This window comes from Sprattus sprattus (genome assembly GCF_963457725.1).
Source record: "Sprattus sprattus genome assembly, chromosome: 11".
Classification (NCBI taxonomy): Eukaryota; Metazoa; Chordata; class Actinopteri; order Clupeiformes; family Clupeidae; genus Sprattus; species Sprattus sprattus.
The window spans coordinates 18,963,346-18,989,774 of record NC_137909.1 but is presented as its reverse complement, the minus strand read 5'-3'; the positions used below and the strand labels follow the sequence as shown (position 1 = coordinate 18,989,774).

General features: G+C 41.0%; 2 protein-coding genes across 2 annotated transcripts in view; both read left to right on the top strand.

Moving 5' to 3' along the window:
• The first annotated feature begins 1,872 nt into the window (after positions 1-1,872).
• Positions 1,873-9,871, top strand: surf4 (surfeit 4). The gene is made up of 6 exons (XM_080847405.1): positions 1,873-2,065; positions 5,754-5,940; positions 6,887-6,963; positions 7,212-7,255; positions 7,372-7,558; positions 8,365-9,871. Exons 1-6 carry the CDS (start codon positions 2,018-2,020, stop codon positions 8,629-8,631), a joined length of 810 nt encoding a protein of 269 aa, XP_080703531.1. The 5' UTR covers positions 1,873-2,017; the 3' UTR covers positions 8,632-9,871.
• Positions 9,872-19,059: 9,188 nt separating this feature from the next.
• Positions 19,060-26,429, top strand: part of ass1 (argininosuccinate synthase 1) — a 34,400-nt gene continuing 27,030 nt past the window's right edge. Inside the window, exons 1-4 of the mRNA XM_080847435.1 lie at positions 19,060-19,128; positions 19,792-19,918; positions 23,116-23,184; positions 24,179-24,367. Of these exons, the coding sequence (XP_080703561.1) occupies positions 19,817-19,918; positions 23,116-23,184; positions 24,179-24,367 (360 nt within the window). The 5' untranslated portion in view covers positions 19,060-19,128; positions 19,792-19,816. The remainder of the gene's footprint in view (positions 19,129-19,791; positions 19,919-23,115; positions 23,185-24,178; positions 24,368-26,429) is intronic.

The window sequence follows — 26,429 nt, the reverse complement described above, 5'->3', positions numbered from 1 at the left end:
GAGCAGAAGCTGGAGGCCCAGCAGCAGGCCATGCAGATACAGTGGGCCTTGATGGAGAGGCGCCTGGAAGCTCTGGAGAAGAGAGATTCAGAGGCACCAGCCGGCAGGGCTGTTCATGCCCCTCAACCATCCACATCCTCTCAGGCCGAGGAACAGAGAGACTGGTCCGGATCCACCAGCGATGCAGTGGTGACTGGCTCCATTCCTCTGACAATTATCAAACAAGAAGAGGAGGCATCCTCAGTTTTGTTGGCATCAAAACCAAAGGCAGCTCCTGAAGCAGAGAGAGAGGGTGGGTCTTCACATCCGGAGGATGCTGTTTCCAAGCAAGATATCCTCACCGCTAAAGAGCTTCAAAACCTCATTGCACGGGCAGTGAAATACTTGGCCTTAACTTTCCCCAAGACATCCCCTAACCTCCCAGATCCAACAATGGCGCCTGAATTTGAGGAGTTGGTGCAAAGCACGTGGCCCAACCCAGCCAGCTCAAAACCATTCCGGGACGTATGCTCAGAGATGTACAGGCTGAATGAAAGCCAGGCTCCAGCCTATGAACGCATGCCACAGGTCAATGGTTTCATGTCTGCCATTTTCCAAGCGGTCAAGCCCACGGACAACAAGGAACAGAGCGTGCTCACTGACCGCTGGCGCCTTACTGAGATGCTGACGGAGGGCACGTACCAGACTGCAGGTATGCTTGCCAAAACTGCCAACTACCTACGATACTTGTCGGACTATCAGCAGCGACTCTTGGTGGAAATTACTGAAGACCACCCTGCTCAGCGTTTTGTGACTGTTCTTAACGAGCTGAAGCTCATTGGTCAGTTTAGCCATCAGCTCTCCTCTCACCAAGCTGAACTGTCTGGAAGGGCCATGGCTGCATCAGTGGCCATCAGAAGACAGGTTTGGATGGCCAAGACTAATTACACAGATTCACTGAAGGCAACAGTGGCCGACCTGCCCTTTGTTGTGAGCCAGAGCGTGGGTGTCAGCTCTGGTGGTTCGAGCTCCGGTGACAACCTGTGCAAACTGGAGCAGTAAGCCTACCTGTTCTGAGAGACGACTACAAATACTTAATTAATGTGTACAGATACAGGCAAAGCTGTGCTGTAACTGCTGTTTTTTGTCTTGTGACACGGCTGTGTTCACTGCCTTTGGAAAAACAAGGATAACAGTAGCATTATCCTGAGATGTAACCCTTTGAAACAGAAAATGTTGGTGTTTGTAAAGAGAGACTGTACTTACACATGGTCTCGTATGGTGTTTTGTCTTTTCATCAATGTGTTTTAAATACATACCCTTGAATATTCATATTAGAAATAGGTAATTATTTAGAAACAAAAGACATACAACATTTACACATTTAAATCCATGATGTTCACATGTTCAAGATCTGGTCTGGCAATATCTCCTTAGTACGTTATGTTTTCCAGAAATAGAAACCATTGTAGACCAGTCCTGAAGCTATTACTGAAAGTCCTATGATACGAATTTAAAATGGATTTGTATCAAACATGTTTATTGATTTTGTTTTGTCTTCTACCTCAGTGTCCCACTTATGTAGGTCTCAATTTTAACCATTAATAAAAATATGAAGTTATGGTGGCTTGGGCCAATGTTAATTACAGGTTTTAAAAATGGACATCTCCAACACCGACAGGTTTACATATCTCATATTTGGAGTATGTTAACTGCGACAACAATACATAATATGTTGCTAAATCAGCATTGTTTTTGCGAAATAGGCTAATGATTGAAACAAATGCGTGTACTTCTGCCCACTTCAAATGAACACCGCAGTCGACCACTCTGGATTATCGGCATACGTGGCATGAAACAGTCGTAGTAGCGATGCAAATGGAATATCGTCGCCACGCGAAGCATTGTGGGGAGGAGGCGGCCTAGTCTTCAGAGACAGGCAGGAACTGATAGATTTTGTGGTGAAAGAATTTTCTAAATATTAGTAGAAATCTGGTGTAACAACGCGTTTCAGCAGTAAGCCTTGCAATTATCAGACATGGGGCAGGAAGAGCTAATGAATACGGCTGAAGACGTGGCGGATCAGGTATTTGTTATTAGCGGCATTTCTTAACCATGTAGATGTGGGAAAGTGGAAACAAGCTGCACTGCATGAATGAGATTGGCTAACGTTAACTCAGTATTCCTATGTAGCCGATGGGCCTGAATCCTTTACTAGCTATCGTATGGGGACTGATATTCAGTGTATGTTAGCTGGTTATTTGCTCGAACCGAAACACCGGAGCAGAAATAACCCTCGTTTAAAACGACTGTGTAACTCTAGATTCACGACATTGATGTCAGCTAGCTAGAGTAATGTCCAGATGCTTATGCTAACATTATAGCTCTCTAGCCTAGTGGCTGCAGAATTGGGCTTGCTAGCCTGGATAGTCCTTCGCTAATTCGGCTGTAATTAAGTGGCTAGTCTGCAATACAACTCCTACCCATGCAAATCTGATTTCTCCATTTGTGAGATAAGCACATTGCCTGGAAGGCGTAGCGTGTTTTGTAATAGCATGATGCTTAGATGCAATTATACTGGACTTTGCTTTATTTCGCGTTACACGCATTATGAGCAATACCGTTATTTAAAAGTTACCGTGACTCAATGATAATCAGCATCTCATCACCTTACGTCAGTAAAGTATTTTAGAAGGCCAACTAACTTGCAGGTGTTTACGAATCTGTCAGTCAGGTTAAAGTTGCTAGCTATTCCTGCTAAGTTACTGTACTTTTTGGTAACGTAATTCTACGAAGCATGACTGTCAACAGTGAAGTGGTGCTAGCTGTCGTTTTCCTCATCAACTTTTTTAGTGCGCGTAAGTTACTTTTTTCGATAAGGACCTAATTTTCCGGCTAAATTGGTGATAACGGTGAAGTTGGTTAATTGGCTTGCTAGACGTCAAGTCCACCAGTCAACTGAAGTTGCCAAGCAAGCTAGCGGGTTACCATTACCTAGCCTGCTAGGGTATCTTACAACTAACATGACGCTACAATTTGCTAGCCTGTAACATAAAGCGTAGCCTCTTAAAACCACGGTATGTCTAACTTACTTATAAAATATAGTCAAAGGGTTAGAGTCTTATGAATAGGTAAGTCAGTCTGAGAAAATAATTTCGAAAATAGGAAACTGATTCGCTAATCTTAGCTAACATTGTTGTGTGAGGTTGGTGGATAACATTAAACTTCGAAATGTACTACTAAAAACGTTAAGATGACTCTTTGGACCTGGAACCTGGAAAGAAGTTGCAGTTGAGTTGCAATGAATGAGAATAGTCTAAAATCTATAATTTTGGTATTTTGCTGTAACAGTAGGCTATACTCTCAGAAGTCTGAATTTACAATTTAATGATGATTGCACAATATGATGTGTGTATATGGGGGGAGGGTGGCTCGGGGTCTGTATGAAAAGAGCTTTTTAGCATTGCTTGTTACTTTTATGAATCCCTCAAGCCAGAACGGGATTGAAATTCTGCTCGAGTCGAAGCCTCTTATAAACTGCTGCAACACTGACCCCCACTACAGAAAATGCCATTTCAAGCCATTGTTGTCATTCAATTAGATGGATGTATATAGTTGAGCTCAATAAAACGAGCATTGTGTTTGCAGTCTTGGAAGGATTGGGACCAGCGTATGGGTCACTATTCGAGTATGAGTCAGGGAACGTCTGTCCTGTTGAAAGATTTAGCTCTGGATGTAACTAGAATCCATATGACATTCTCCAGTCTAAAAGGGGAAAAGTGTCAAGATCCTTTGCAGTTCAGGTTACTCAGTTCTGTTTCCTCCTGTCTTGTGTGTGGATAGTGATTTAATTCAATATGGCAGTAAATCAGTATAGTGTAACAGCTAGTTCCTCTGTGTTTACTGTCCCTATTTACTCCACTGCCAAATGGAGGCAAAGCACTAGTTCAGTAAGTCACTGATTTTTGTTCAGTGGCCTGTGCCGTCTGTCAGTAAGTGATATCTTGTATATTCTCAACTCCAGTTTGCACAAAAGGTTGAAGGGTGACATGAATGAAAATGTCATCTAGTCATAGGTGTGACGCAGGCATGTTATCTAGGCCAGGCTTGCTTCAGCTTCTCCATATTAAAATGATTGTGACAATCACAAAATTATTGTGATGTAGCCTCACGGTTCTTTTTAGCCAAATATCTTCTAGGATATTGGGCTTTTTTTGCATTGCGACTGGAGCAAGACAGGTGATTACTAGTCTTGATCTTTTAAGTGTTGTGTCAAGGTTTTATAGATCTTGCGGGGAAATCACTGCAAGATAGAAAAGATAGAACAAACAGCCATTTGAAATATGTCAAAATATTTGTCTCTGTAGTCCCTAACATGTTTAATGAGTGTTAGATTTATGTAGACAGCTTTGTTTGTCAAGGGTGCTGGTTTGACTGTGTTAAGGAATATGAGATTGGTCCACTACACAGACACATGCCAAAGGACCTGTAAGCCATAGCTTATGAAAACACCATGCTATCCCATGCAATAGAGGCACCTCCTAGACATTTTCACAGCGTGTTTTGGTAACAAGAGAACACTGCAAATTCCAGAGCCAAGTAGACCTAATAGTGGACTGTGTCCCACGTTGCCTGACATGCAGCTCTGGAGTAAGAATTCAGAAAATGGTGCTGATTGGCTGTTCAGGCTGCAGTTGATGGGTGCATGGGGGACTTGTTGAGCAGTGATTGGCTGCCTGAGTTTGGCAGTGCTGATGTGGACTGTTCAGTGGGAGGTGACAGAAGTGGAAGGCAGCACTCTTTGTACCAACAGAGAAAAAAAATCACAGGAACACATGGTGGATCTGCATAGTACTAGTAGCAGTATTCATAGTAGCTTTTAGTGTATTGTGAAATTAGTGGATTTATTATAGTATTTTATTAAATTATGAAAACCCAAGGAACTTTCTCCTTATGGCATTCAACATTTGATTGGCTTTTTAAGTTCCTGTATGTTTCCAAACTGCCTAATTATGTTATTCGGAATGGATTTCCCTGTTAGTAATTAGTTTAGGCAAAATTCATGTATATATTTTTCAAAGCCTTTTGAATTTTGTCATAATCATTTATACCAGGTTCTATTGCTCGTAGCTTGACTGTTCTCTCGCTTGTACGTCACTTTGGACAAAAGTGTCTGCTAAATGACTAAATGTAAATAACCTGATTATGATGAAGTAGGTTTGTATTTTTAATAGATGGACTCCAATGTGTGTCATTATTCAGGTCAGGCTTTCAAGGCTCCTCTGCTGTTATATTTCCAGCTCCCAAGTACCAGCTTTCATTCTCTCAACTGGTTTCCATGAGCTTTTCATAAGACTCTTGTCTGATGTAACTGTGTGCAAGGAACTTGGGAGATCTGATGGTTAAGATCAGTAGAAGTGTTGCTGTTTTCTGTCATTGCTTTTGGCCACAACACAAGCTGCTCCATTATCGCTTATCAAAATAAACTAATCTTATTTCGAATCACTCAGGAAATTACGCGTTCTGACATCTGCTGGCTTCAGTTATTCTGGCTTCGCAACAGTTTGTAAATAATGACATTATATTAAATGGGGTTTAATTTATGCATACACAAAAAAATTACACCCAAACAGCATCAGTTCATTCAGTATCAATTTGTGCCACACAAATGAACAGTTACTGTGCCGTTGGTGATACAAAAAAGGTGCTCTCTCTGTTTGTCATGATCCCCCATCAGCCCTGGCTAACCCAGGTTCTGGTCCTTGTCTCTGTAGTTCCTGCGGGTGACCAAGCAGTACCTGCCTCACCTGGCTCGCCTGTGCCTCATCAGCACCTTCTTGGAGGACGGCATTCGCATGTGGTTCCAGTGGAATGAGCAGAGGGACTACATCGAGGCAACGTGGAGCTGTGGCTACTTCCTAGCTACCTGCTTCGTGCTCATCAACCTCATAGGACAGCTGGGTGAGGGGTGACTTCCTGGATCATCTGTGTGTGAGCTGGGGAGCATCGTGGGAAGCCTGGTTGCGCCCAGTCCTGTCCCTGTGGGACTTGCAGCATTGTCTGTAGTAGGCGTAGAGATTGTGAAGAGGGTAAAATAGAGGATGAAGTTTCCAGTAGCACCTTTTCTTTTGTGTCAGACACGGAAGAGAAATAAAATCACCCTGCAGGGACTCCAGTGAAATGTTTGATTTGATATTCAATTATTATGCTACATTATTAGCCAACAAGGGCTGATTAGAGAATTGTGTGTCATTGTGAATCAATTCCAATGAGCATCATCAGGTACCCTAAAAAGTAAGTGATTTTGAACTCTGGTTGTTTTGGCCTAATATTTCAATCCTGCTTTTCATTATTGGATGGCTGTTTATCAAACTCTTTGTGAGGAACCGAGGAATTGTTTTAGAGCATGCAGAGACTTGAAACGCAATTAAAAACTGCACGCTACACCTTAAAGCCACACTGTACCTATTTGATCTTGGCTCAGATATTCAGAGATAACAAAACATTGCAACAGAATTAGGTGTACCCCACAATACTACCACGTAGCCAGACATCATATAGTCTTTCGTTTTGCTATGTTAGTTATTTTTTCATTCTCAATTATACTCATTCATTGTAACATCGAACATTTGGTGGAGTTTAAGACTTTTTTTACCATGGAATGGCAAATAGGGGAAGGAAAGGCACAAAGGCCTAAAGAAAGTGAAGAATCTTTTGGCTTCCGAGCAATTCTGAGTAGTGAAGAAGCAGACCTCACTGATAATCTTCAGGACTGTGGTTGAGAGAAGTGGGTATAATAAGAAGAGAGGTCATGTCCGTTATTGTAATCACTTCTCTCTCTTTTACTCAGCCTACTGAGACACAGTCTTACAACTCTGATCTGTGTCTCTCTCTGCCCCTCTCTCAGGTGGATGTGTCCTTATCCTCAGTAGAAATTTTGTACAGTATGCTTGCTTTGGCTTATTTGGCATCATCGCATTACAGGTGAGGGTGACTTCGGTTTTGTTGATGTCTGATTTGTTAATTTTTAAACGTGAGTTAAGTTAGCAAAATTCAAGAACTTTAGTTATTTCATTACCTTTAATTACAAATAGCTCTCCTTTAGTTACAGATTTGTATGGTTTAATTTGATAAAGATGTTGAAGATACAATGGCTGATTCATTTCCAAAGCAGAATCCAGGTGTTTATCACCATTCCTTTGAAAGTTAATAAATATCCTCTTTCCCTCCAGACCGTTGCCTACAGCATCTTATGGGACTTGAAGTTTTTAATGAGGTATGCCGTCTTTGCCTCTGTCTGTGCGATGCATCCTGTCCTGACTCTATGGCTTTTTGTTTACTTGTTTCTGTTGTCTTGACGTTGTTGATATTAATTTATCTGACCTCTCACAGGAACCTGGCCCTGGGTGGAGGGCTGCTGCTATTGCTGGCCGAGTCGCGGTCGGAGGGGAAGAGCATGTTTGCCGGCGTGCCCTCCATGGGCGAGAGCTCCCCTAAGCAGTACATGCAGCTGGGGGGGCGCGTGCTCCTCGTGCTCATGTTCATGACCCTGCTGCACTTCGACTCCAGCTTCTTCTCGGTGAGGCACAGCTTTGGCAACTTATTGGGACTGGGGGGGGGGGTTCATTGGCTTTCTTGTGTTCGTGGTTTACTCAACCTCATGTTCACATGTAACCACCAGGGGGCATGAGTGTAGAGCTGCCTCCTTAGAATAGAAAAAAAGACTAAGGGCTCTAGTTCGGCAGTGGAAACAGCAAAACCATATCCAGCCACATTCCACCGGGTATAGTTGTTTTGAACTCCCGTGATGAGTTAAGACGTCTGCCGAGATGTGGATTGTGGATATAGGCGTGGCAGCATATATGTCTTTGATGGAAATCATTTGCTTGTGCTAATCACAAACTATCACTTCCCAAGTCTGACCTATTTGGCAAAAAAACGTATTGGAGAAAAAGCACATAATGCCTACATTTCCGTACTAGCAAGAAACCCGGAGCAAACCTATGTTATGGATTAATGCAATTGATATATTTAGAATGTCCTCGAAGTTAACACATATCCTGGTTAAAAGGTTTAAACCCCTTGGGTCTAGGAAGGGGAAGTCTAATTTGTCCAATTTTTACAAAATATCTCTTTTCTTGACTCACATTGAAATGCAGAAAGAGAATGCATTGAAGTTGGTCCAGGTGTTCAAATTCATCAACAGAAAACATAGCTTGCACCCTCCAAGATCTTGTGCATTCCCCTTTCATGTAGGCTACTGGTATCTGTTGCTCCTGCGTTTTACTGAGCAATTATGATTTGATTTATTGCTATTTGTCGCAAAATATATTTCTCTCTTACTAGCTGTATTCAGTATCTTTTGTCCATTTTCCTGTCTTGCAGATTCTGCAGAACATGGTGGGCACAGCCCTCATCATTCTGGTGGCCATCGGCTTCAAAACCAAGCTGGCCGCCCTCACCCTGGTGGTGTGGCTGCTTGCCATCAATGTCTACTTCAATGCCTTCTGGACGGTGCCTGCCTACAAGCCCATGCACGACTTCCTCAAGTACGACTTTTTCCAGACCACATCAGTCATCGGCGGCCTGCTGCTAGTGGTGGCCCTGGGGCCCGGAGGCGTATCCATGGATGAGAAGAAGAAGGAGTGGTGAAAAAGCACTGCGAACCACCACCACCACCAACACCACCTCCACTTCTACCACCACTGCCCGGGACACATACAGACCCCAGGATCCTATCCTCCTTGTCCTGATCCTGCGTCCAGACTCGTGCCCTTGAGTCACGAACCAGCGTTGCACACTCAACTTTCAGTTACAGCATTGTTCCCCCCCCAACATTTGTCTTTCTCATCCACTTTGCTTTTAAAAAAAATAAAATGGACATAAGTTCGACCAGGTGAAATACTCGCATTTTTATACACCTGTTACTTCCTTCTCCACGTTGTCAACATGGCAGACAACTAAAACAAGACCACTGCAATTAGATTATTTTGCATTGTGGGTGGTGTTGCAATAATCGCTTATTTTGTTGTTTTTTGCCTTCTGTTGAATCTGTGAATTTCACCGGCCCTAAATGAGCCCCCCCCCCCTAATTGCCATAACAGTGGATGGTGGCTTTTAATAACACAAGGGGGAAATAGGACGTTGGTGATGGTGGTACATGTTCATGTCATAACTTAAATACATTTCGTCAAGTAGGGGAAGAATTGGTGAGCAGTCTTCATCGGTTAGTTTATCGGATTTGGCGTCCTCCGTTTCAGAAGTGCACAGCTCCATTTTCCTTATTTAAACTGAAGACGAGAGTCATGAGGTTGCTATATCGATTTGAGATGCTGACCTCAAGATTGTTTTGTATTTCTGTCACTTCCTCTCCATCCCTCTCTCTCTTTCTCTGTCCCAACCTTCATGTGAGCCCCATTTAATACTTACCTGTGTCCTTACATTTGGCTGTAACGTGTTCACTGAATGACAGTCAATGTGTTTGAGCTAGGGGTCTTTCAATGACACACTGAAACGCTTTAGGTTGAAGCAGAGTTAATGCGTTACTTTCCCAACTTCGAACATTGGATCAGAACTCACTTTCGGACTATTTCTACTGTGTGTTTTTGGTAAGCATCCCGGCCTAGACATATGTGTCAGATCAAGGTAGGAAATGGGAGTTTACAGTTGAAGAAAAAATGCCATATTTTATGAAACTGAAAATGCAGAGGCAAGCCAAACCGGACAGAGCACCAGTTCACACCCGCTTTTGTGTCTTGTTCAGTGTTTTTGCTGTCTAAGAAGATGAAATGTACTCATTGTATTGATTTTCAGAAATTTATATTGTACTTTTGATTTTCTTTTTTTGTGAGATCATGCCGGAGAATTAAAAAAAAGGCAAAAGGAAAACTAATATATATGCATTGTCATTATTGCGTTTATGTTGACGTGATTGTCTTATTTAAATCATTCTGAAAGAAATATTGTTTGTAACAGTGCACAAATTAACTAAGGGCCCCCTCAGGCTGGTATTTCGGGTTCATGTTGAAAAGTAGGAACCTTGTCTCTTTAACCTTTGACCAATGATTTTGGCGAGTGCCCTGACTTATTTTATAAGAGCGCTGAACCACAGGGCATGGATCAAAATGCCATGAAAATTTGCCAGCAGTATGGGTATGGTGGGAATTTCTATGCGTCACTTTACTCAACATTCCACAGGATTCCTGTGTACAGTGCCTACACATTTGATGGCAGCTGCAGTAACCAAGATGGACCAAAAAGTGGTGACTGGTTCATTGAGCCGCAGGTAAGGCGTCAAAACATATTTCATGGTTATTTAAACTGACAGAAACAACTTTAGGATATAGCCATGTGTATGTGACCGACGAGTTCATGTCTAATTCAGCTTAGACTTGTTTTTCAGTGCCCGATTTAGAGTTGTGCAACAGCTCGTGAGCCAGCCCTTTGCATCAGGAGAAGCAACTTGGCAGCAGCCGGTGACTTGTGTGTGAACTGGCAGCACACACTTCATTAAGACAAGGCAATGATCATAATGCCATTATCTTTAATAACTTTCCAAACAGTAACCTGGTACAGTGTCTGGAGCAAAGCTGAATTTAAAATGTAAAATATGCGTCCACTGGCTATGATGAATACCAGGCCAGTGCTGTCATATTGGTAGAGGCTATTTCTTTCATTAGCAGGCTAGCTAAGGTATCACACAATGTCATTGATTAAAAACAGCTTATGTGGGCAATCAATAATAGCATGTCATACAACATCAATAATGCATAACTATAAGCATCTCAAACTTCCCTTTGTGACCATGTCTGCCAAAACCTGTATAGTGATGTTAAAAGCAAATATGAGAAATCCCTGTGAAGCATGGACAATCTGGTATCCGTTTGTACAAGCTGGGTGCATTCAGACAGTCCATTAAACTAAATTCATATTCAAAAAAGAGAGATGAAAAGTACAGTATGATGATGTGGAAATATATTTCATAATTAGTATTATTAGCTAAATAAATTAAAAATAAATAATATGATGCTTTGAAAGCACCCCAGTTGCATTACCAATGAATATTAGGTTAGAAAAAAAACATGTTTAACAAGACGTCTGGCGTAAGCCATATCCACTTTCTGTCTTCTATCCAAATACAGATACAGTGAAAGATCATTTTTGTTGGTTTAACAGATACAAATACAGACACAGATAATGACATTGCTATGAAGTAAAGCTGAATTGAACACTAAGATTACTGTTCCAGCAAAAGTATTTAGTTGCAAAGGCTAACACTTCTACATTTTCATTTCATGTGTTTCATCATATGATTTAATTGCATTACGGGGAATTTGTTTCTTCTATTTCATTCAGGTTTCTGGCATCTCAGAGGACTATAATAAAACTGCAATAAGATCCAAACAAGCTCTAAATGGTGACTACAACACGGGTTATGACAGAGGGCACCTCAACACCAGCAGTTTCCAGTGTGCCAATGACCGTAAAGCTACATTCACCCTGACCAACAGCTTGCTTCAACCGTGTCCACTGGAAACAATGGGAGGATGGTGTCAAAGGCATTTTAAAGGCCCAGTCTGCAGGTGAGTGCACTGCCTACCTGGTAACATGAACTGTACCTTCGTCAGATTATAGAATACCAAGACAAGGTGAATTTGATGATCCTAGCGCAAGAGATTTCAACAGAGTCAATGTTCCTACTCATGTCTGGACAGCTGTCTGTTATAAGCATAATGTTGATGAGGAAAAGTCCTTTTCGTTTGGTAGAATCAGCCTGATAGTGGAATAAATGTGAAGACTGTACCACAAATTGATCATCAGCTTTCTACAATTTATTCATGTCAAATACATTTTTTCAAAGATACATTTTTTCAAAGATAATCTACCAGCCGTAAATCTGAGGAAGTTGTCAAGCAGCTTTACAGGAACATCCAGCTGCCCCTAAGTGACAGACTGTCCATGTCTGATGATGTTCTGAATTTGTTTCATACTGCCTTGAGCCAGTTTGATGATGAAAGGCAACTGCCTTCTAAGAGGCCAAGGGTAACAGGGGTAACAATACAAGAGTCTTTTTACAGCCTAGAGACTTGGTTTGGAAAGACAGAGAGCATGAAATATGTGTCTGGCTGCACTTGTGTACTATCCTAGCAATTCACTGGGCTCAGTAAGAGTCTAAGTAGCACAGGGATTAAAAAATGAGGCCGCGCTGATGATTCTCAAGAGCTTGTTTGTAGTCTCGTTCCAGAGCAGATATCAGGCTGCACAAGCTCTTGCCTGTACAACAAAGAGGCTAGAGGCTATTATTGCGACTATGGAACTTCAGAGAGATTATGTTCTGCTGAGTATTCTATAATAACAGTCAAGGGAACCAAGAGTAACAGTGACCACACCTGTGGAACACACGGGTATGACCACTACTGGTGCTATGTAGGCAGGTCATGGGAGTACTGCAGTCCCCCCTTACCCATGGGCAAAGCATATGGAGGGAGGTACTGTCATGCTGACCACAACTGTGCACAGTATGGTAAAGGCTACACCTGGTATTACACTGATTACTGCTGCAGTATTGATGATCAGTATTCTGCTCTAGGTGGCAAAACCTGTAAGGATGACCATCCATGTGATTACTACGGTTATAGTTACCTTTGGTGCAAAACCACAGATGGGTCTTGGGAATACTGTTGTACTCGTAGTTAGTAGAGGGCTGATAAGTCCTTCGATTAAGATACTCTGATTATCATAAAACAATTAAGGTCAAAATTAAGGTCTCAATTAATATAAACACATTTTTTCTCTTCGATATGTTTCATATTGTGTATAAATACTGTGACCTACCTTGCACACATGTGAGTTGACCCAGAGGCTGCTGAATTTTGTCCTCTGCTTAATTAGAGGCTCAGCAGTTTCTTTTGAAGGTATTTCATCTGTTTCATTTAGCCACTTCTCTGAGATTTTGACTTTTCTTCATTCTTTATTCTTTTTTTTCTTTATTTGTATTAATACATTTTTGCATTCGATTTTTCTTTGGGTTTCCTAATCTACATTTGGTGTTAGTCTCATGGCTTGCTTGATCATTTTCAAGATTTAAAGTATCGTTATGTCACAATTTTACCTTAAAATAACAGCTTCAAAATCATTTAGGTGGTACCCTGTCTTGTATAATGGAGAATAGCATTTGTGCCACAGCACTCCTGGTGCGCCTGGTTTTGCACTATGGAACTTGGATTTTCCATTTCAAGCTTTAATAAGCCTTCATGACTTTGAACCCTCACTATGACTCTGAGCTGTTTGGCAACACCCAGCTATAGATGGTAACCCTGCGATCAGGGCCATCACATAAATCAAGTGTACCAAGGCTATCATTCCGCATTGGCTGATATTTCCTTGTTTGGTCACCTGTTAAATAGGAGGAACTTGTCTCTTTAACTTTGTATTTGTTTAAATAAGCGTGACATTGACTAAGCCTTTAAAGAACTTACTTCACCAGAACTTACATCATGATCATTTCAGCTCTATTCTTCTTAACTGCTCTGGCAGAAGTGCCAGTTTCGGCTAAAGTTGTTGATGATTGTTTTTTTAACATGAGTTATTTTATAAGAGCTCTGAACCACAGGGCATGGATCAGAAATGCCAAGGAAATGTGCCAGTATTATGAGTATGGAGGGAATTTGTGTGGATCACTCAACATTCCACAGTATTCCTGTGTACAGTCTGTGTCTGTGTTTTGGTCACCAACAATGATCATGCTGTACTGCACTTTTTTAATCTGTATTGTAATGTCTTTTGCCTGGACCCCAGGAAGAATAGTCTCGGTGTATACTAATGGGGATCTTTAATAAACTAAACTAAACTAAACTAAACAGTGCCTAAACATTTATCCCGACTGCATCAGCAAAGGAGGACAATAAAGTGGTGACAGGTTCATTGAGCCACAGGTACATTTTTACTTTGATAAGTGAGAAGGGTCCATTTTGAACAGATAATGTGATATGTAACATTGCTGAACTGAAGGTTAAAGTCCAGCATCAGCCCTTTTTTACCTTACCATCAATCTCTTGCCATTGACAAATTCTAGCACGTACCTGAATAACAGAAAAGTCAGTCTTGTTTTAACTGCTTTCCTGATGAAGAGTTTGTACCCTTGAACTGGAAGAGTAACTAGTACTGTTCTCTTAAACACCTGACCAGCCTATTTAACACCTGAAGGAATACTAATACTATATTTGTAACATCTGAAATACATTTGTGCTTAACAGCAACTTTTACAAAATGAGGGCAAAATACTGTGAAATATTGCTGATAAGTGCACCGAATAAAATGTCCAGTGGTTGCACAGCTTACATGAGGAAGCATTGGTACATATTTAATATATAGATAATCCAGGTTTGTCACAAAGTCAGAGCTGATAAGGAGTGTACACAATTCTAATTCAGGATGGAGTAATGAACCCTGATGTGAACTCTGGGGTTTCTGTTGAGGAAAAGCATTTCAGTGCTCATGCTGATTTCCACATTTCCATCCCATGATTTATTTTCCGTTAGAGGGAAGGTGAAACGAGTAAAAAGATAAGAGAGAAGCCTGTATATAATGAAAGTAAACTGACAGTCCAGGGGAAGAACCTCATTGAACCACTAAACAATTACATGAAAATACAATAGTCGATTTAATTATTTATTACAGATGAACACAGAGCAATAAGGTTTGCCTGTCGATTTCTTTATTTTCTTTCAGCTTTCCGGTTTTTTCTCCCCACTATAATGACTGTATACAACTTAATTATATGCTGTCTATACTCTTTATAATCTAAAGTAAAGATTTTCAGTAATGCTTTTCTACCAAGGCTAAATCTGGCGAAGCTTTACAGGAACATCCAGCTGCCCATTCGTTCCATACTGGGCATGTCTGATACTGAAATACTGTAAGTTTCAGACTTCCTTGAGCGTGTTTGATGATAAAGACGCCACAGAGGTGGAGATACCTGTTTGGCCTCCAGATGCCGCCAAAGACTCTCTGCCTGTTGTGTCTATACGTGCTTTATGTTTTGTGTTATATTATGTTTCCATGTGCTTCTGTGCCGACCGTTCACCTGTTATGCTTACTTCCTGTCTTTGTCTGTTTTCCTGCCATTTTTGGTAATCACCTGCTAGTATGTGACCATTCGCCCTTTTTTATACCTGTCCCTTTGTCAAACTCGTTGTTGAGTCTTTGGTCTAGAGTTTCTGGTCTCGAGCTTCAGTCGTTCCAGCACGCTGGAATTTATCCTGTTGGAGAGAGCCAACACACTATTGCAATCAATTGTCAAATGTCGACAATCTCTCACCTGATGTTACTGATGACACAGACACAATAGTAATGGGCTGCATCATCAACAATGAGGAGTTGGCCTAACCCTAGAGCATGAAGATCACCTTGATGCTTAAAGATATAGTCTTTGATTCTAGTGAAAGGTTGTTGATATTTGAGTTCAACAGCCAATCTAATTACACCCTTCACTCCTCCATAAGAAAAGAAAATCACAAATCATGCTCAGATTTTACTAAATGTATATACATCTCAATATTACCCCCTCTGTTGAGGCACACATTTCCGCACTAAACTCTATTATACTATGACAAGACAAAGCTGTTGTGGAGAAGTGTAGCTAGATCATTTTTATCAATTATGCTCACAATTTCTGTAATTAAATTGATAAATAATTGAAACAATAGTAAGATCACATAGGCCATCTTTGAGAAAAATAAATATGCTGAAAATGTGTTGAAAGTTGGATCTTTGTCACTGTCGAAGATTCAACATGTTCACTGCCTCCTCATTGCATCATGATCATTTTGGCTGTGTTCACCTTCACTGCCTTGGCAGAAGTGCGCATTTGGACAAAAGTTGTTGATGATTTTGGCAAGTGCCGCTGCCCGTTCTTTTGAATCCAAAGGGCATGGATCAAAAGGAATATGAGTATGGTGGGAATTTCTATGCTTCACTTTACTCAACATTACATAGAAACCCTGTGTACAGTGCCACAACCTTTGTTCCCAGCTGGAGAAACCAAGATGAATTAATTGTGGTTACTAGTTCATTGAGCATCAGATGAGTTTTCCTTCTTTTTAGGGGTGTTTATGGGGTCTATTTTTAAGCAGTGCATGATATTACCTAGTTAGTTTTTCTTGGACTGCTGTATCCCGGCACAAACTGTACTACAGTGGGTTCATTGTGAATCAGCTTTATTGCCTATGTATGTAAGCATTTGGACAAACTCAGTAGCTAGTCAAACATAGGTGTATCCCATCCCTCAATACATCCCAAAACCAGACCTGATAAATGAGCATAAAAATGACAGAAAACTGCTTCAGGTGAGCAGTCTAAGTAGCACACGTATTCAAAAGACAGACCTCACTGATGATTATCAAGAGCTCGTTTGTAGCCTCGTTCCAGAGCAGATACAGTTGCAATTCAAATTATTCCATCCCCATTGCGTTTTAGGCTTATTGGCAAATTGTACAATTTTTCAGCTGTTTTGCAATAAACAAGAACATATGAAATAGTTCAATAAAACTAATACAACCATGGTTTTCATCCAAATTCAACACGAAATGCTACTTAAAATCACTACTGCAGTCTCAAAATGATTCAACCCCCTGTCTCAACCACACCTGGAGCAACTAATCAAGGGCTTCATTTGTTCAGGTGTGCTTGAAATAGAACACATAACTACCTGGACTGGCTAGTGGTTTGTTGAGAGTGACAATTGATTGCATGTTAGAAATATGGTCAAAAGAATTGTCCAAAAAGTGCAGAGAAGAGATCATTGCCTTGCACAAACAAGAAAAGGATACAAATAGATAGCAAAAGCACTGAATGTCCCTAGAGATACAGTTGGAAGCATAGTTTGCAAATGTGCAGTTCGTACTCTTAAGTTGAACGTGGCAGAAAGAGGAAGCTATCAGCGGCTGCCACCAGATTCCTAAGGAGGCAAGTGGTTAAAAACCCATGAGTGACTGCAAAACATCTGCAGACTTGGTGGCAGTGGGCACTGAGGTTTCAGTTTGCACAGTAAGGCGCATACTAAACACCGAAGAGTTCCATGCCCGGACTCCAAGACACACACCACTACACACCCAAAAGCACAAGAAAACTCGGCTCCAATATGCTGAAAATCATATAAATAAGCCACCAAAGTTTGGGAATTCTGTTCTGTGGTGCGATGAAACAAAACTGGAACTTTTCGGGCCTATGGATCAGCGGTATGTCTGGATAAAGAAGAATGAAGCATGCTGAAAAGAACACTCTGCCTATAGTGGCTCAGTGATGCTCTGGGGTTGCATTGCTGCCTCTGGCACTAGAAACTTGCAGCGCGTGGAGGGCACGATGGATTCAGTCAAGTATCAGGAAATCTTAGGAAAAAACGTCATGCCGTCTGTGATGAAGCTGAAGCTTGGGCGTCATTGGACCTTCCAACAGGACAATGATCCCAAGCATACCTCAAAGTCCACCAAGGCTTGGTTTCAGAAGAAGAAATGGAAGATTCTAGAGTGGCGTCACAGTCACCTGACTTGAACCCTATCGAAAATATCTAGTGGGATTTGAAGAAGGCGGTTGCAAAAAGCACACCCAAGAATATTACTGAACTGGAGGCCATGAGGAATGGGCTAAGATTCCTCAGAAACGCTGTCAGAAGCTGGTGTCTGGCTGCATCACGTTTGCAGCAGATAACAACAGCAAAAGGGTGCTCTACTAAGTACTGAAGATGCTTGTCATCATGAACGGGTTGAATAATTATGACACTGCAGTATTAAAAGTAGCATTTTGTGTTGACCCACCCTTGTAATATCCCTTGTAATATTAGTTCCATTTGATTTCTTAAACAGTTCTTGTGTAATGTTTTTGTTGCAAACAACTGAGAAATTGTATATTTTGCCAAAAACCTAATGTGGAATGGGGGTTGAATAATTTTGATTGAAACTGTATCAGACTGCACAAGCTCTTGCCTGTACAACAAAGAGGCTAGAGGTTATTATTGCTAAGATGGAACTTCAGAGAGATTATGTTCTCCTGAGTATTCTATTATAACAGTTAAGGGAACCAAGAGTAACAGTGACCACATCTGTGGAAGACACAGGCATGACTACCACTGGTGCCTTGAAGGCAGGTCATGGGAGTACTGCAGTCCCCCCTTACCCATGGGCAAAAGATATGGAGGGAGGTATGGCTGTGCCAACCGCAACTGTATCTTGCATGGTGAAGGCTACTCCTGGTGTTTAACTGATAACTGTGACAACTGGGACTACCGCTGCAATATTGATCGTTACTCTACCCTAAATGGCCAGACTTGCTGGCCGTCTATCTGTGGGGTTACTTCTCTGAGAGCTATGCTGCTACACCACAGATGGGTCTTGGGAAAAAAATATTGTACCCCTCAACAGCATTCTCTAATATTTTCACAGAGTTCTGCCCTCTCAAAACATATAAGCAATGCTGTAGTGATATCATGACATATAATCCGACTCACTTGTTTAAGAACACGTGTTCTGAATCATTGTATTAGCCCTCATACACAAGAAGAGACGTACACAGAGTTGGACATTGGTGATTGTAATACATTGATGGCAATATAAAAATGTGCAGTTCGTACTCTTAAGACCTTGCTCTTCAGGCACAATGCTCAGATATTATTTATGTTGTTAATGACCTGATGAACCTAAATGATATGCAATAAACATCTGTACATCTACACTCTACTGTTGGGCTTTTTTCCTCTGGCAGTCTACATTATATCCAATAGGTTTTGACCAAGAGAAGATTATAGCATCTCAAGTCATAGGTCACTAGTTGTTTGGTGCAGATAGGTTCAGCTGAAAAATAAAAACAGTCGAGATGGAATACAAATAATGCATTTGCAGTCCTAAGAACATGATATTGTTGACTTAAAATACTTAAAATTATAGATTCAACCATTTCTCTAGTACAACTGCAATAAATCTCTACCCACTTTTGGCTGACCCACCACCTGTTGATTGGCGCCCCCTAAAAGACTGAGGCATGCTGTGATTGGTCGACAGTGCTCTTCCAGTCTAGCTTGACAAAAAAAAACGTCATACGCACCCGTTCGGTCCGTTTTCCCACGCGGACCAGAGAATACGAATCCAGCCAGATACCGTAAGTAAAGAACCTTGTCTTGATAAGACTGTAAGTAAAGATTATGTGGTGATTCCTCGTGTTTTATAAATATTCAGCCTCACTGGCACCAGATAATTACAGATTGTGCATACCGTTTATATTCTTTTGAGGAGCTAACACGCAGAGTAACTTAACGTTACCGAATGAATGAGCGAACCCAACAAGTACTGCTGACTTTTGCATTACGACGTTTTTACAGAATGATCGACTAGGATCACGCTAACTTTACTGGCATCGCTCGTTGGCTGTGGTTTGCATGATGTTGCTTCGATAACGATAATGTTAAAGTGTCATCGCGTCAAAAGCTAACATCAAACGTGTCAAATGAGCCGTTTGCTTTTGTACTTCCAAAACGTCAGATGTATGGTGTCTGTAGCCTTGAATTACTGTAGAAAAAGCTAAACAAGTACATCACGTAAATATGACTTATACAACATTTAGTGTCGTCACATGCACGAGTGTGATGAGGAGTCTTTCATTCAGATGCAACCCATTTTTATTGTCAGATTTTTTAATTGTCATTTGAAATGTGGAATGCGTTTGTTTAAACTAATAGATTTATTTAAATAAATTTAAACCATTTTTCTGAAATCTTAATATCTTTCCCCCCGAATTTCAATTTGTGCTCTGTTTTGGTCTCAGAACCCATAACACTCCAGAAAAAAAGATGTCTAAAGGAACAGTGGTCTTGGCTTACAGTGGAGGGCTGGACACGTCGTGTATCCTTGTGTGGCTGAAAGAAGAAGGCTATGATGTCATCGCCTACCTGGTATGACTGCTTGATATTGACTACTGTTATTCAGTTCTCATCGGCGTTCAGATTTTAGCACCTATATGGCACATGCAGAAAGAGCTGTGGCTGTTTAGTGTAATAGTATTTAGAAGAGGTAAATAACTTTAAAAAGTCTAAATGACCTTTTCAGTTAATGCATTTCACATTTTATTGACATCTGTGGAGTTGTTTGTATGGGTTTAAGTTTAGCGTAGGATGCCTCCCTTTAGTGCAAGATGTTTCTTCTCACTGCAGTGAGGAATCTTTTAGGAGCTCTTATAGGCTGAGGTCGCCATAGGGTGAGGGTGTCATATAGAATCCACACGCGTAACCTGTAGTGATGCATATCTGTTCAGCCAATTGCTAAGCAATGCAAGAAAAGTACTTTGTCCGCCCAAGTACATCATCTTTTACAGCATGAACAAAGGCCGAATCTCGATTCTTCTCCTTGCCCCTTTTGCTTAGTCTTGTCTTAGTCTTAACCCTAGCACTTGCAAGTGTAAGGGCCAAGGGCTGAGATCTTTCCCCTATGAAATGAGACACCACTCGGTTTCGGGTACGTCATGCGTGACTGTATGAGCTATGAAACTAGCGATTTAAAAAAAGTCTAATGAAGAACATGGTTGCAAATATATATGTATACAACTGTGTAGAGCACGAAACAAGACTGTCGTCATTTTTAAATTAATTATAAGCCAAAAATACTTACATGTAGTGTATGTAGCATGATAGCTGGCAAGCTACCATATAAGCCAATGGAGTGGTGGTATACGCGCTAATTGTATCCTAAAACTACCGTTTGAAAGCTTCAGTTAAGACCGACTATACTATGCATCGTTTGAGTAGCACATTTCAGATCAAACCGAGTCATTATAAACATATAAAAAGTTGTGTAGATAGCTTTATTCATGTAAAATATTCCTCGCTTCAAGCAGCCATGTTTTTTTGAAAATTCCCGAGCTGGTTTCGCGGTGTGCTCTGGGATAGCCCTTGGAGTTAAGGTAGCTCTCCGATCATCTCAAAAACGAGGGCCATACACCCCTTAACCTTACCCCTTAATCTTGATCAAGTTGGGTATTGAGACACCACTAGCTCTCACATGAACACGCAATTTCAAGGGTAAGGGGTAAGATAAGGGATAAGGGGAAGTATTGAGATTGGGCCTAAACTTATGACTGTAGATTTAAAATGGAAGAATTCTCAACAGGGTGCTCCAGATTTCAGCGTTAGGGCTGCATTTTCTTAAAGAAACCAGACTTTCCATCAATAATTTACTATGTCTAATGGTATGATTGATGGACTACTTAACCTGGCCTTATCGCCACAAACTAGTTTAACTGACTAAGCTGCAGAAGCTACAACTTTTATACCGCATCAAAGCCGAAATGTCGGGCTATTTAATGACATATAGTGAAGGTGACAGGTGCATTGTGCGGTCAGGCGGCCGTTGAGAGGGAGGGATTAACTGCTCGTGCCGGACAGATGATCCCCTGACCTGAGCTTAGCTAGACGGAATCTGCTCGTGGTGCACTTTTTCCCCCTGTCTGCCTCCAAATAGATGGCACATGAAAAGGGGGTGGGAATGTCATCAAAATTTCACCTACCAGCCTTAGGCCTAGTCATGTAAGCAAATAATTGTTGGCTCAGTTTATCTAAAGTCAAAGTGTTGTGAAAGAATATGTTTTCTCTAGTTTTATTCTCCCTGGGAGGTAGTACGTAAGCATTGTATTTTTCAGCTACATAATTGAACCTGCATGATTCATTTGTCAGTTTAAAAAAAAAAATGGTATTTTTTATTCTAGGTGATATTTTTATGCATTTTAACAGTTTTTAAGTGATTGCTTTATAAGTCCACCATGACCATGGCTTTGCTGTAATTATACTTGATACTTATACGTTGAGCCCCTATGGGGAGGTAGGAAATAAACTATAATAAATCCGATAAAAGGCACGAAGGGTGAGGTTTCTTTCTCCACCTTCAAAGATCCCTATGTGTTTCTAGCATGACTCCCAGTGGCTTCTCAGCCCTCAGGCTGTGTTGTGATAGAAGATCATATTAACCACAGCATTGGGACATCACAATGAGGAACTGGTTAGACCCAAAGACAAACAAAAGAGAAGCGATGTCTCAGGAATGCTACACCAGGAACCATATGAGTGGCTCAGAGGAATCTTGAATGTTTAGCCAGCACTACTAGCATGATATTCTATGTTGTTGTATCATAAACTGATCTTGGTACCATTAAACTCCCCACGGGACCAGAGCATGAACTTGTATAACTTACCCACTGTCACCGAATACAGTAGAATGGCCTCTGCAGAAAGGGCCTAAATATTTTTTTTTGTAAATTATGATCATAATGTTTTTTTTTGCTAGTATTCTACCCAGTGTTGCTGGCTGTCTGAAATGTATATACAAAGAATATATACCATGCTGTATTGTTGGCTGAGTTTATGAACATAGTTGCTTTTGAAAGTTTACAGTAAGCAGTAATTGACAGTGGTCACTACGTAGCACGTGACGCACTCCTAGTGTGCACATACAGCTTTTGTTAACCACTATGATAGATAGCCTTAGTATGACCATGTATTAGACCAGAGTATTCAAACTCGTTGAGATGTTATGAGTACCAGTTCACATCAGTTCAGTTCGGAGAGTATCTGGTTAATGTTGAAAATGATTGTCAGTGAGCAGCCCAAACACGTGTCCCACAGACGAAGGTCACTGAGCGCTCTCTGAATCTCAATGGGAGTGAATCAGCAGAGGTTATATAAAAGTCCAGAATGCAGCCTGTCTAGTGCCCCTTCCCTCCAGACATCAGGACCAGCGGACCGGGACCAGATTAAACAGGATCCAAATCACATTTCCTGTGTCAATGATTGTAATAGTTAGTTATAGCTTGTTTGTGGGTTTTGTTCTGCCGTTGAGATGAAGCCATTCATTGTAATTATGTCATCAAGGCCCCTCTGTGCATGGAAAGGGGGCTCTGCTTCATATCTCTTGGGACAAATTACCTTAAATGAATAAATAGTCAACATAATGGGCAACAAGCTCCTGGTACACACAAGGCTGTCACTGCTGCTTTGTTACAATGTCATCATGGTATAAAGACATCTGTGCATCCGTCTGTTCTACACACTAAATGCCTCTACAAAGACGAGCTAATCATTGCTCTGCTTCTTTCGTTCAACAGGCCAACATCGGGCAGGATGAGGACTTTGAGGCTGCGCAAAAGAAAGCTGAGAGTCTAGGGGCGAAAAAGGTGAGGGCCACAAGTTCATTTGGAAAAGACAGGTTTGCTGAAACCATGGGCCATATTTGTGTCCGTGTTTGTGTTAGTCATTTTTAATAGAATATAAAATGACTGATTCAGACTGACGAACGGATTTACAGAACAAGTACTGATCTCAGTTCAGAGATCTCAGAGTCTCTTTTCCTTTGTTCTTCAGTTCAATTATTACAAACCTGTCTTCTAAAGACAACCAAGATTTGGAATTTGAACTCATAACATTGCAACCAATTCCCAGAATATAATTAGCCTCTGTAATAATTAGCCTGGTAAAGCCACATTCCTACCTCTGTATTCAAATCTATTATTTATTTAGCAGACACTTTAATCCAAAGCAACAGTTCAAGTTTTGTTTTCATGTTATTGCTTTGTGTGTTCCCTGGGAAGTGATACCATGTGACACCATGATGCTATAGTAAAATTATATCTAAAGTCCAGAAGGGGAATTTCTAAATTAAAAGGAAGTAAGTAAGACTTCATTTCGTACAAGAGTTGCAATTTAAAGTGCTTTACATAAAATCAATAAAAGCAAGCAGCAGGAGCAATAAAATAATGGTCAACATTGTATCAGAACCTGATGTTCCGATAGGCTTCTTGAAATATTAAAATCATAATAAAAGTATAAAACCCTTCTGCCTGGTATTTAGCTCAGTCGAAACCATAGTGCTGCTTCATAGATTCCGCCCTACCCTGTTAAATATTTTCCATAGCTATTTTTCCCCGCCCCAAACAAATTAAAATTCCCAGTGACTCAACATTTTCATGCATGATAAAATGCTGTTCAGTGTCACTGTTTGGTTGGGCAAGTCAGATTCTGAAAAGTCATAATTGAAATCGATCAGGCATCATAGGACTTAATATATACCTTGGAAAGTAGCTAAAAAATAGTGTTAATGTTTTTCAAGTTCAGTAACCACGTCACCCCAAAATATGACCATTCTTCCTTACTGCCACTCCCGTATGACAGGTGTTCATCGAGGACCTGCGAGTGGAGTTTGTGGAGGAGTTCATCTGGCCGTCGTTGCAGGCCAGCGCCATCTATGAGGACCGCTACCTGCTGGGCACCTCGGTGGCACGACCCTGCATCGCCCGCAGGCAGGTGCAGATAGCCCAGCAGGAGGGGGCTCAGTATGTCTCCCATGGCGCTACAGGAAAGGTACATGCACATTCAGCCATTTAGCAGATGTTTTCTTTTATCATGATTGTGGTGTGGCACCTTGCTTTACAAGTTGACCTTAAGGAACATGGTAGGTAGGGTGACGCAATGTGATGGCAAACTAGAGGAGTGGTCAGGTCTCAAAGGGTAGTCACTGGTGAGTTTAAGGCCTGTTTCAAACTGCCAGCGTCGCGTGTGTGCTGCGTTGCGTGGGCGCTGCATTGCGTGCAGTGTTGGGCAAGTTACTGAAAATTAGTACTTAGTTACAGTTACTAGTTACTTATTTTAAAGGTAATTGAATTACTTCCCAGTTACTGTATATCAAAAGTAATTAGTTACTAGGGAAAGTAACTTTTTCTGCGTTTAATATAATGAATATGAACAGTACTGAACAGTCAAACCCAATAACCATATATATTTTTTACCTAATTATTTTAAGCAACAGGGCAACATGCCTTCAAATCAAGCAGTAGTACAAAAGTCCCTTTTAACACTTAACTTAACACAAAATAACTGTCTCAGTCATTTAACAGTGTTTTTTTTTTTTTTTTACTACATTAGGCCCAATGTAGTTAAAGTGATTGGCTTACAGTATTAACACCATATAAAGAGTAGGGGGATACAAAATAATCAATTAGTGGTTCAGTTCACAAAATACCCTGAAACACCCACACAGTATTCACAATATGTAATATGTCAAATATATAATTAGAATAATATCTTTCTAATACATCCTAATCGCTGGCAATCCTCACCAAGGTAGGAACTGTTTATAAGTTCCCACTGGTCCCGGTAGCGCTTCTTTCGCTGTTGCCCCGACAGCCAAGATGACTGAGGACACGAACACCCTATACAGTTGGTAATAGATTCCACGCGTTTTCTGGTTAAACAATAAATGTTGGAAACCACGATCGGTGTCCTAGCCTTCTTTCCATATGTATGCGCGATTGTATACAAGTGCAATGAATGTGTGTTAGCGGCCGTGGAGAATGGGAGAAATAATTGCGGTTGTATATCCGTGTGTGAGTGCGTGCGTGATTGTATGCAAGTGCAATGTGTGTGTGTGTGTTAGCAGTCCTGGAAAATGGGAGAAAAAGTTGCGTATGTACAGCCTTGTGCGTGTCTTTGTGTGTGTGTGTGTGTGTGCGTGCGTGATTGTATGCAGGTGCAATGTGTGTGTGTTTGTGTGTGTAAGCGGTCGTGGATCTGGGTAGCAGAGTGTCTTTCATGTGCGGTCGCATTGGTCCTGCGACGTCAGATCAGAAGAAGCTAAAGTAGGTCTATCTTGTCTTCTTGTCTGCAAGTGTTAATTTTCCACAAAAGATAGTAACACGGGTAACGAACTCATTTAGATTTCAGTAACTGTAACTGCGTTACTCGATTTAAACAAATACTTAGTTACATGCTCGTTACCGCTAAAAGTAGTTGAATTACAGTAACGCGTTACTCCCAACACTGATTGCGTGTGAGTGGGTGCTTTGTTGCGTGTGCGTGGCCGCTGCGTTGCAGAACTGCTGCATCTGTTTATTCATACCGCCCATGTTTCTGCTGCAGCGCTGCTACTGCCAGCCCTATCTTCCTGAATTGAGTTTGCAATCAATAATACACTATACACAATCAGTTTGGTATCGTCCATCATTGATCCAAAAAGTGAAAACCAAAAACGTATTATGCTTTCATTTTGTTGCACAGTTTGCCTTTATAATCCTTGTTGAGGGCGAGTGACAGGGAGAGAGAGCAAGAAAAACTACTAAATGATCAATATAATGTATATAGCCTTCATTAGGTTACTATATAGTACACATGTAGCCTCCATTTTCCTTTTTCATGACATGCAATTGCTAAAAATGGTTAAAAAATATAATTTATATATTTCTGTCATGTCTGTGACATATAGCCCAGACATCGAATCTGCAGTGAATGGTGTGCGTTATGTAATGTTGTTGGTATGATGTCAATATGTCAACACATCTGTTTACCAGCTATATTTGCTGAGAACTGCTTTCCTCATGCCTGTGACAAATAGGCTCCATGCCAAAACTCTACATGAGTCACGGCTGCA

Excerpts from the sequence above, each read along its gene's own strand:
- surf4 (XM_080847405.1), top strand. The coding sequence starts at position 2,018 with ATGGGGCAGGAAGAGCTAATGAATACGGCTGAAGACGTGGCGGATCAG. Across the intron at positions 2,066-5,753 it reads CTGAAGACGTGGCGGATCAG|TTCCTGCGGGTGACCAAGCA; the intron begins GTATTTGTTATT and ends TTGTCTCTGTAG. Across the intron at positions 6,964-7,211 it reads TTGGCATCATCGCATTACAG|ACCGTTGCCTACAGCATCTT; the intron begins GTGAGGGTGACT and ends CTTTCCCTCCAG.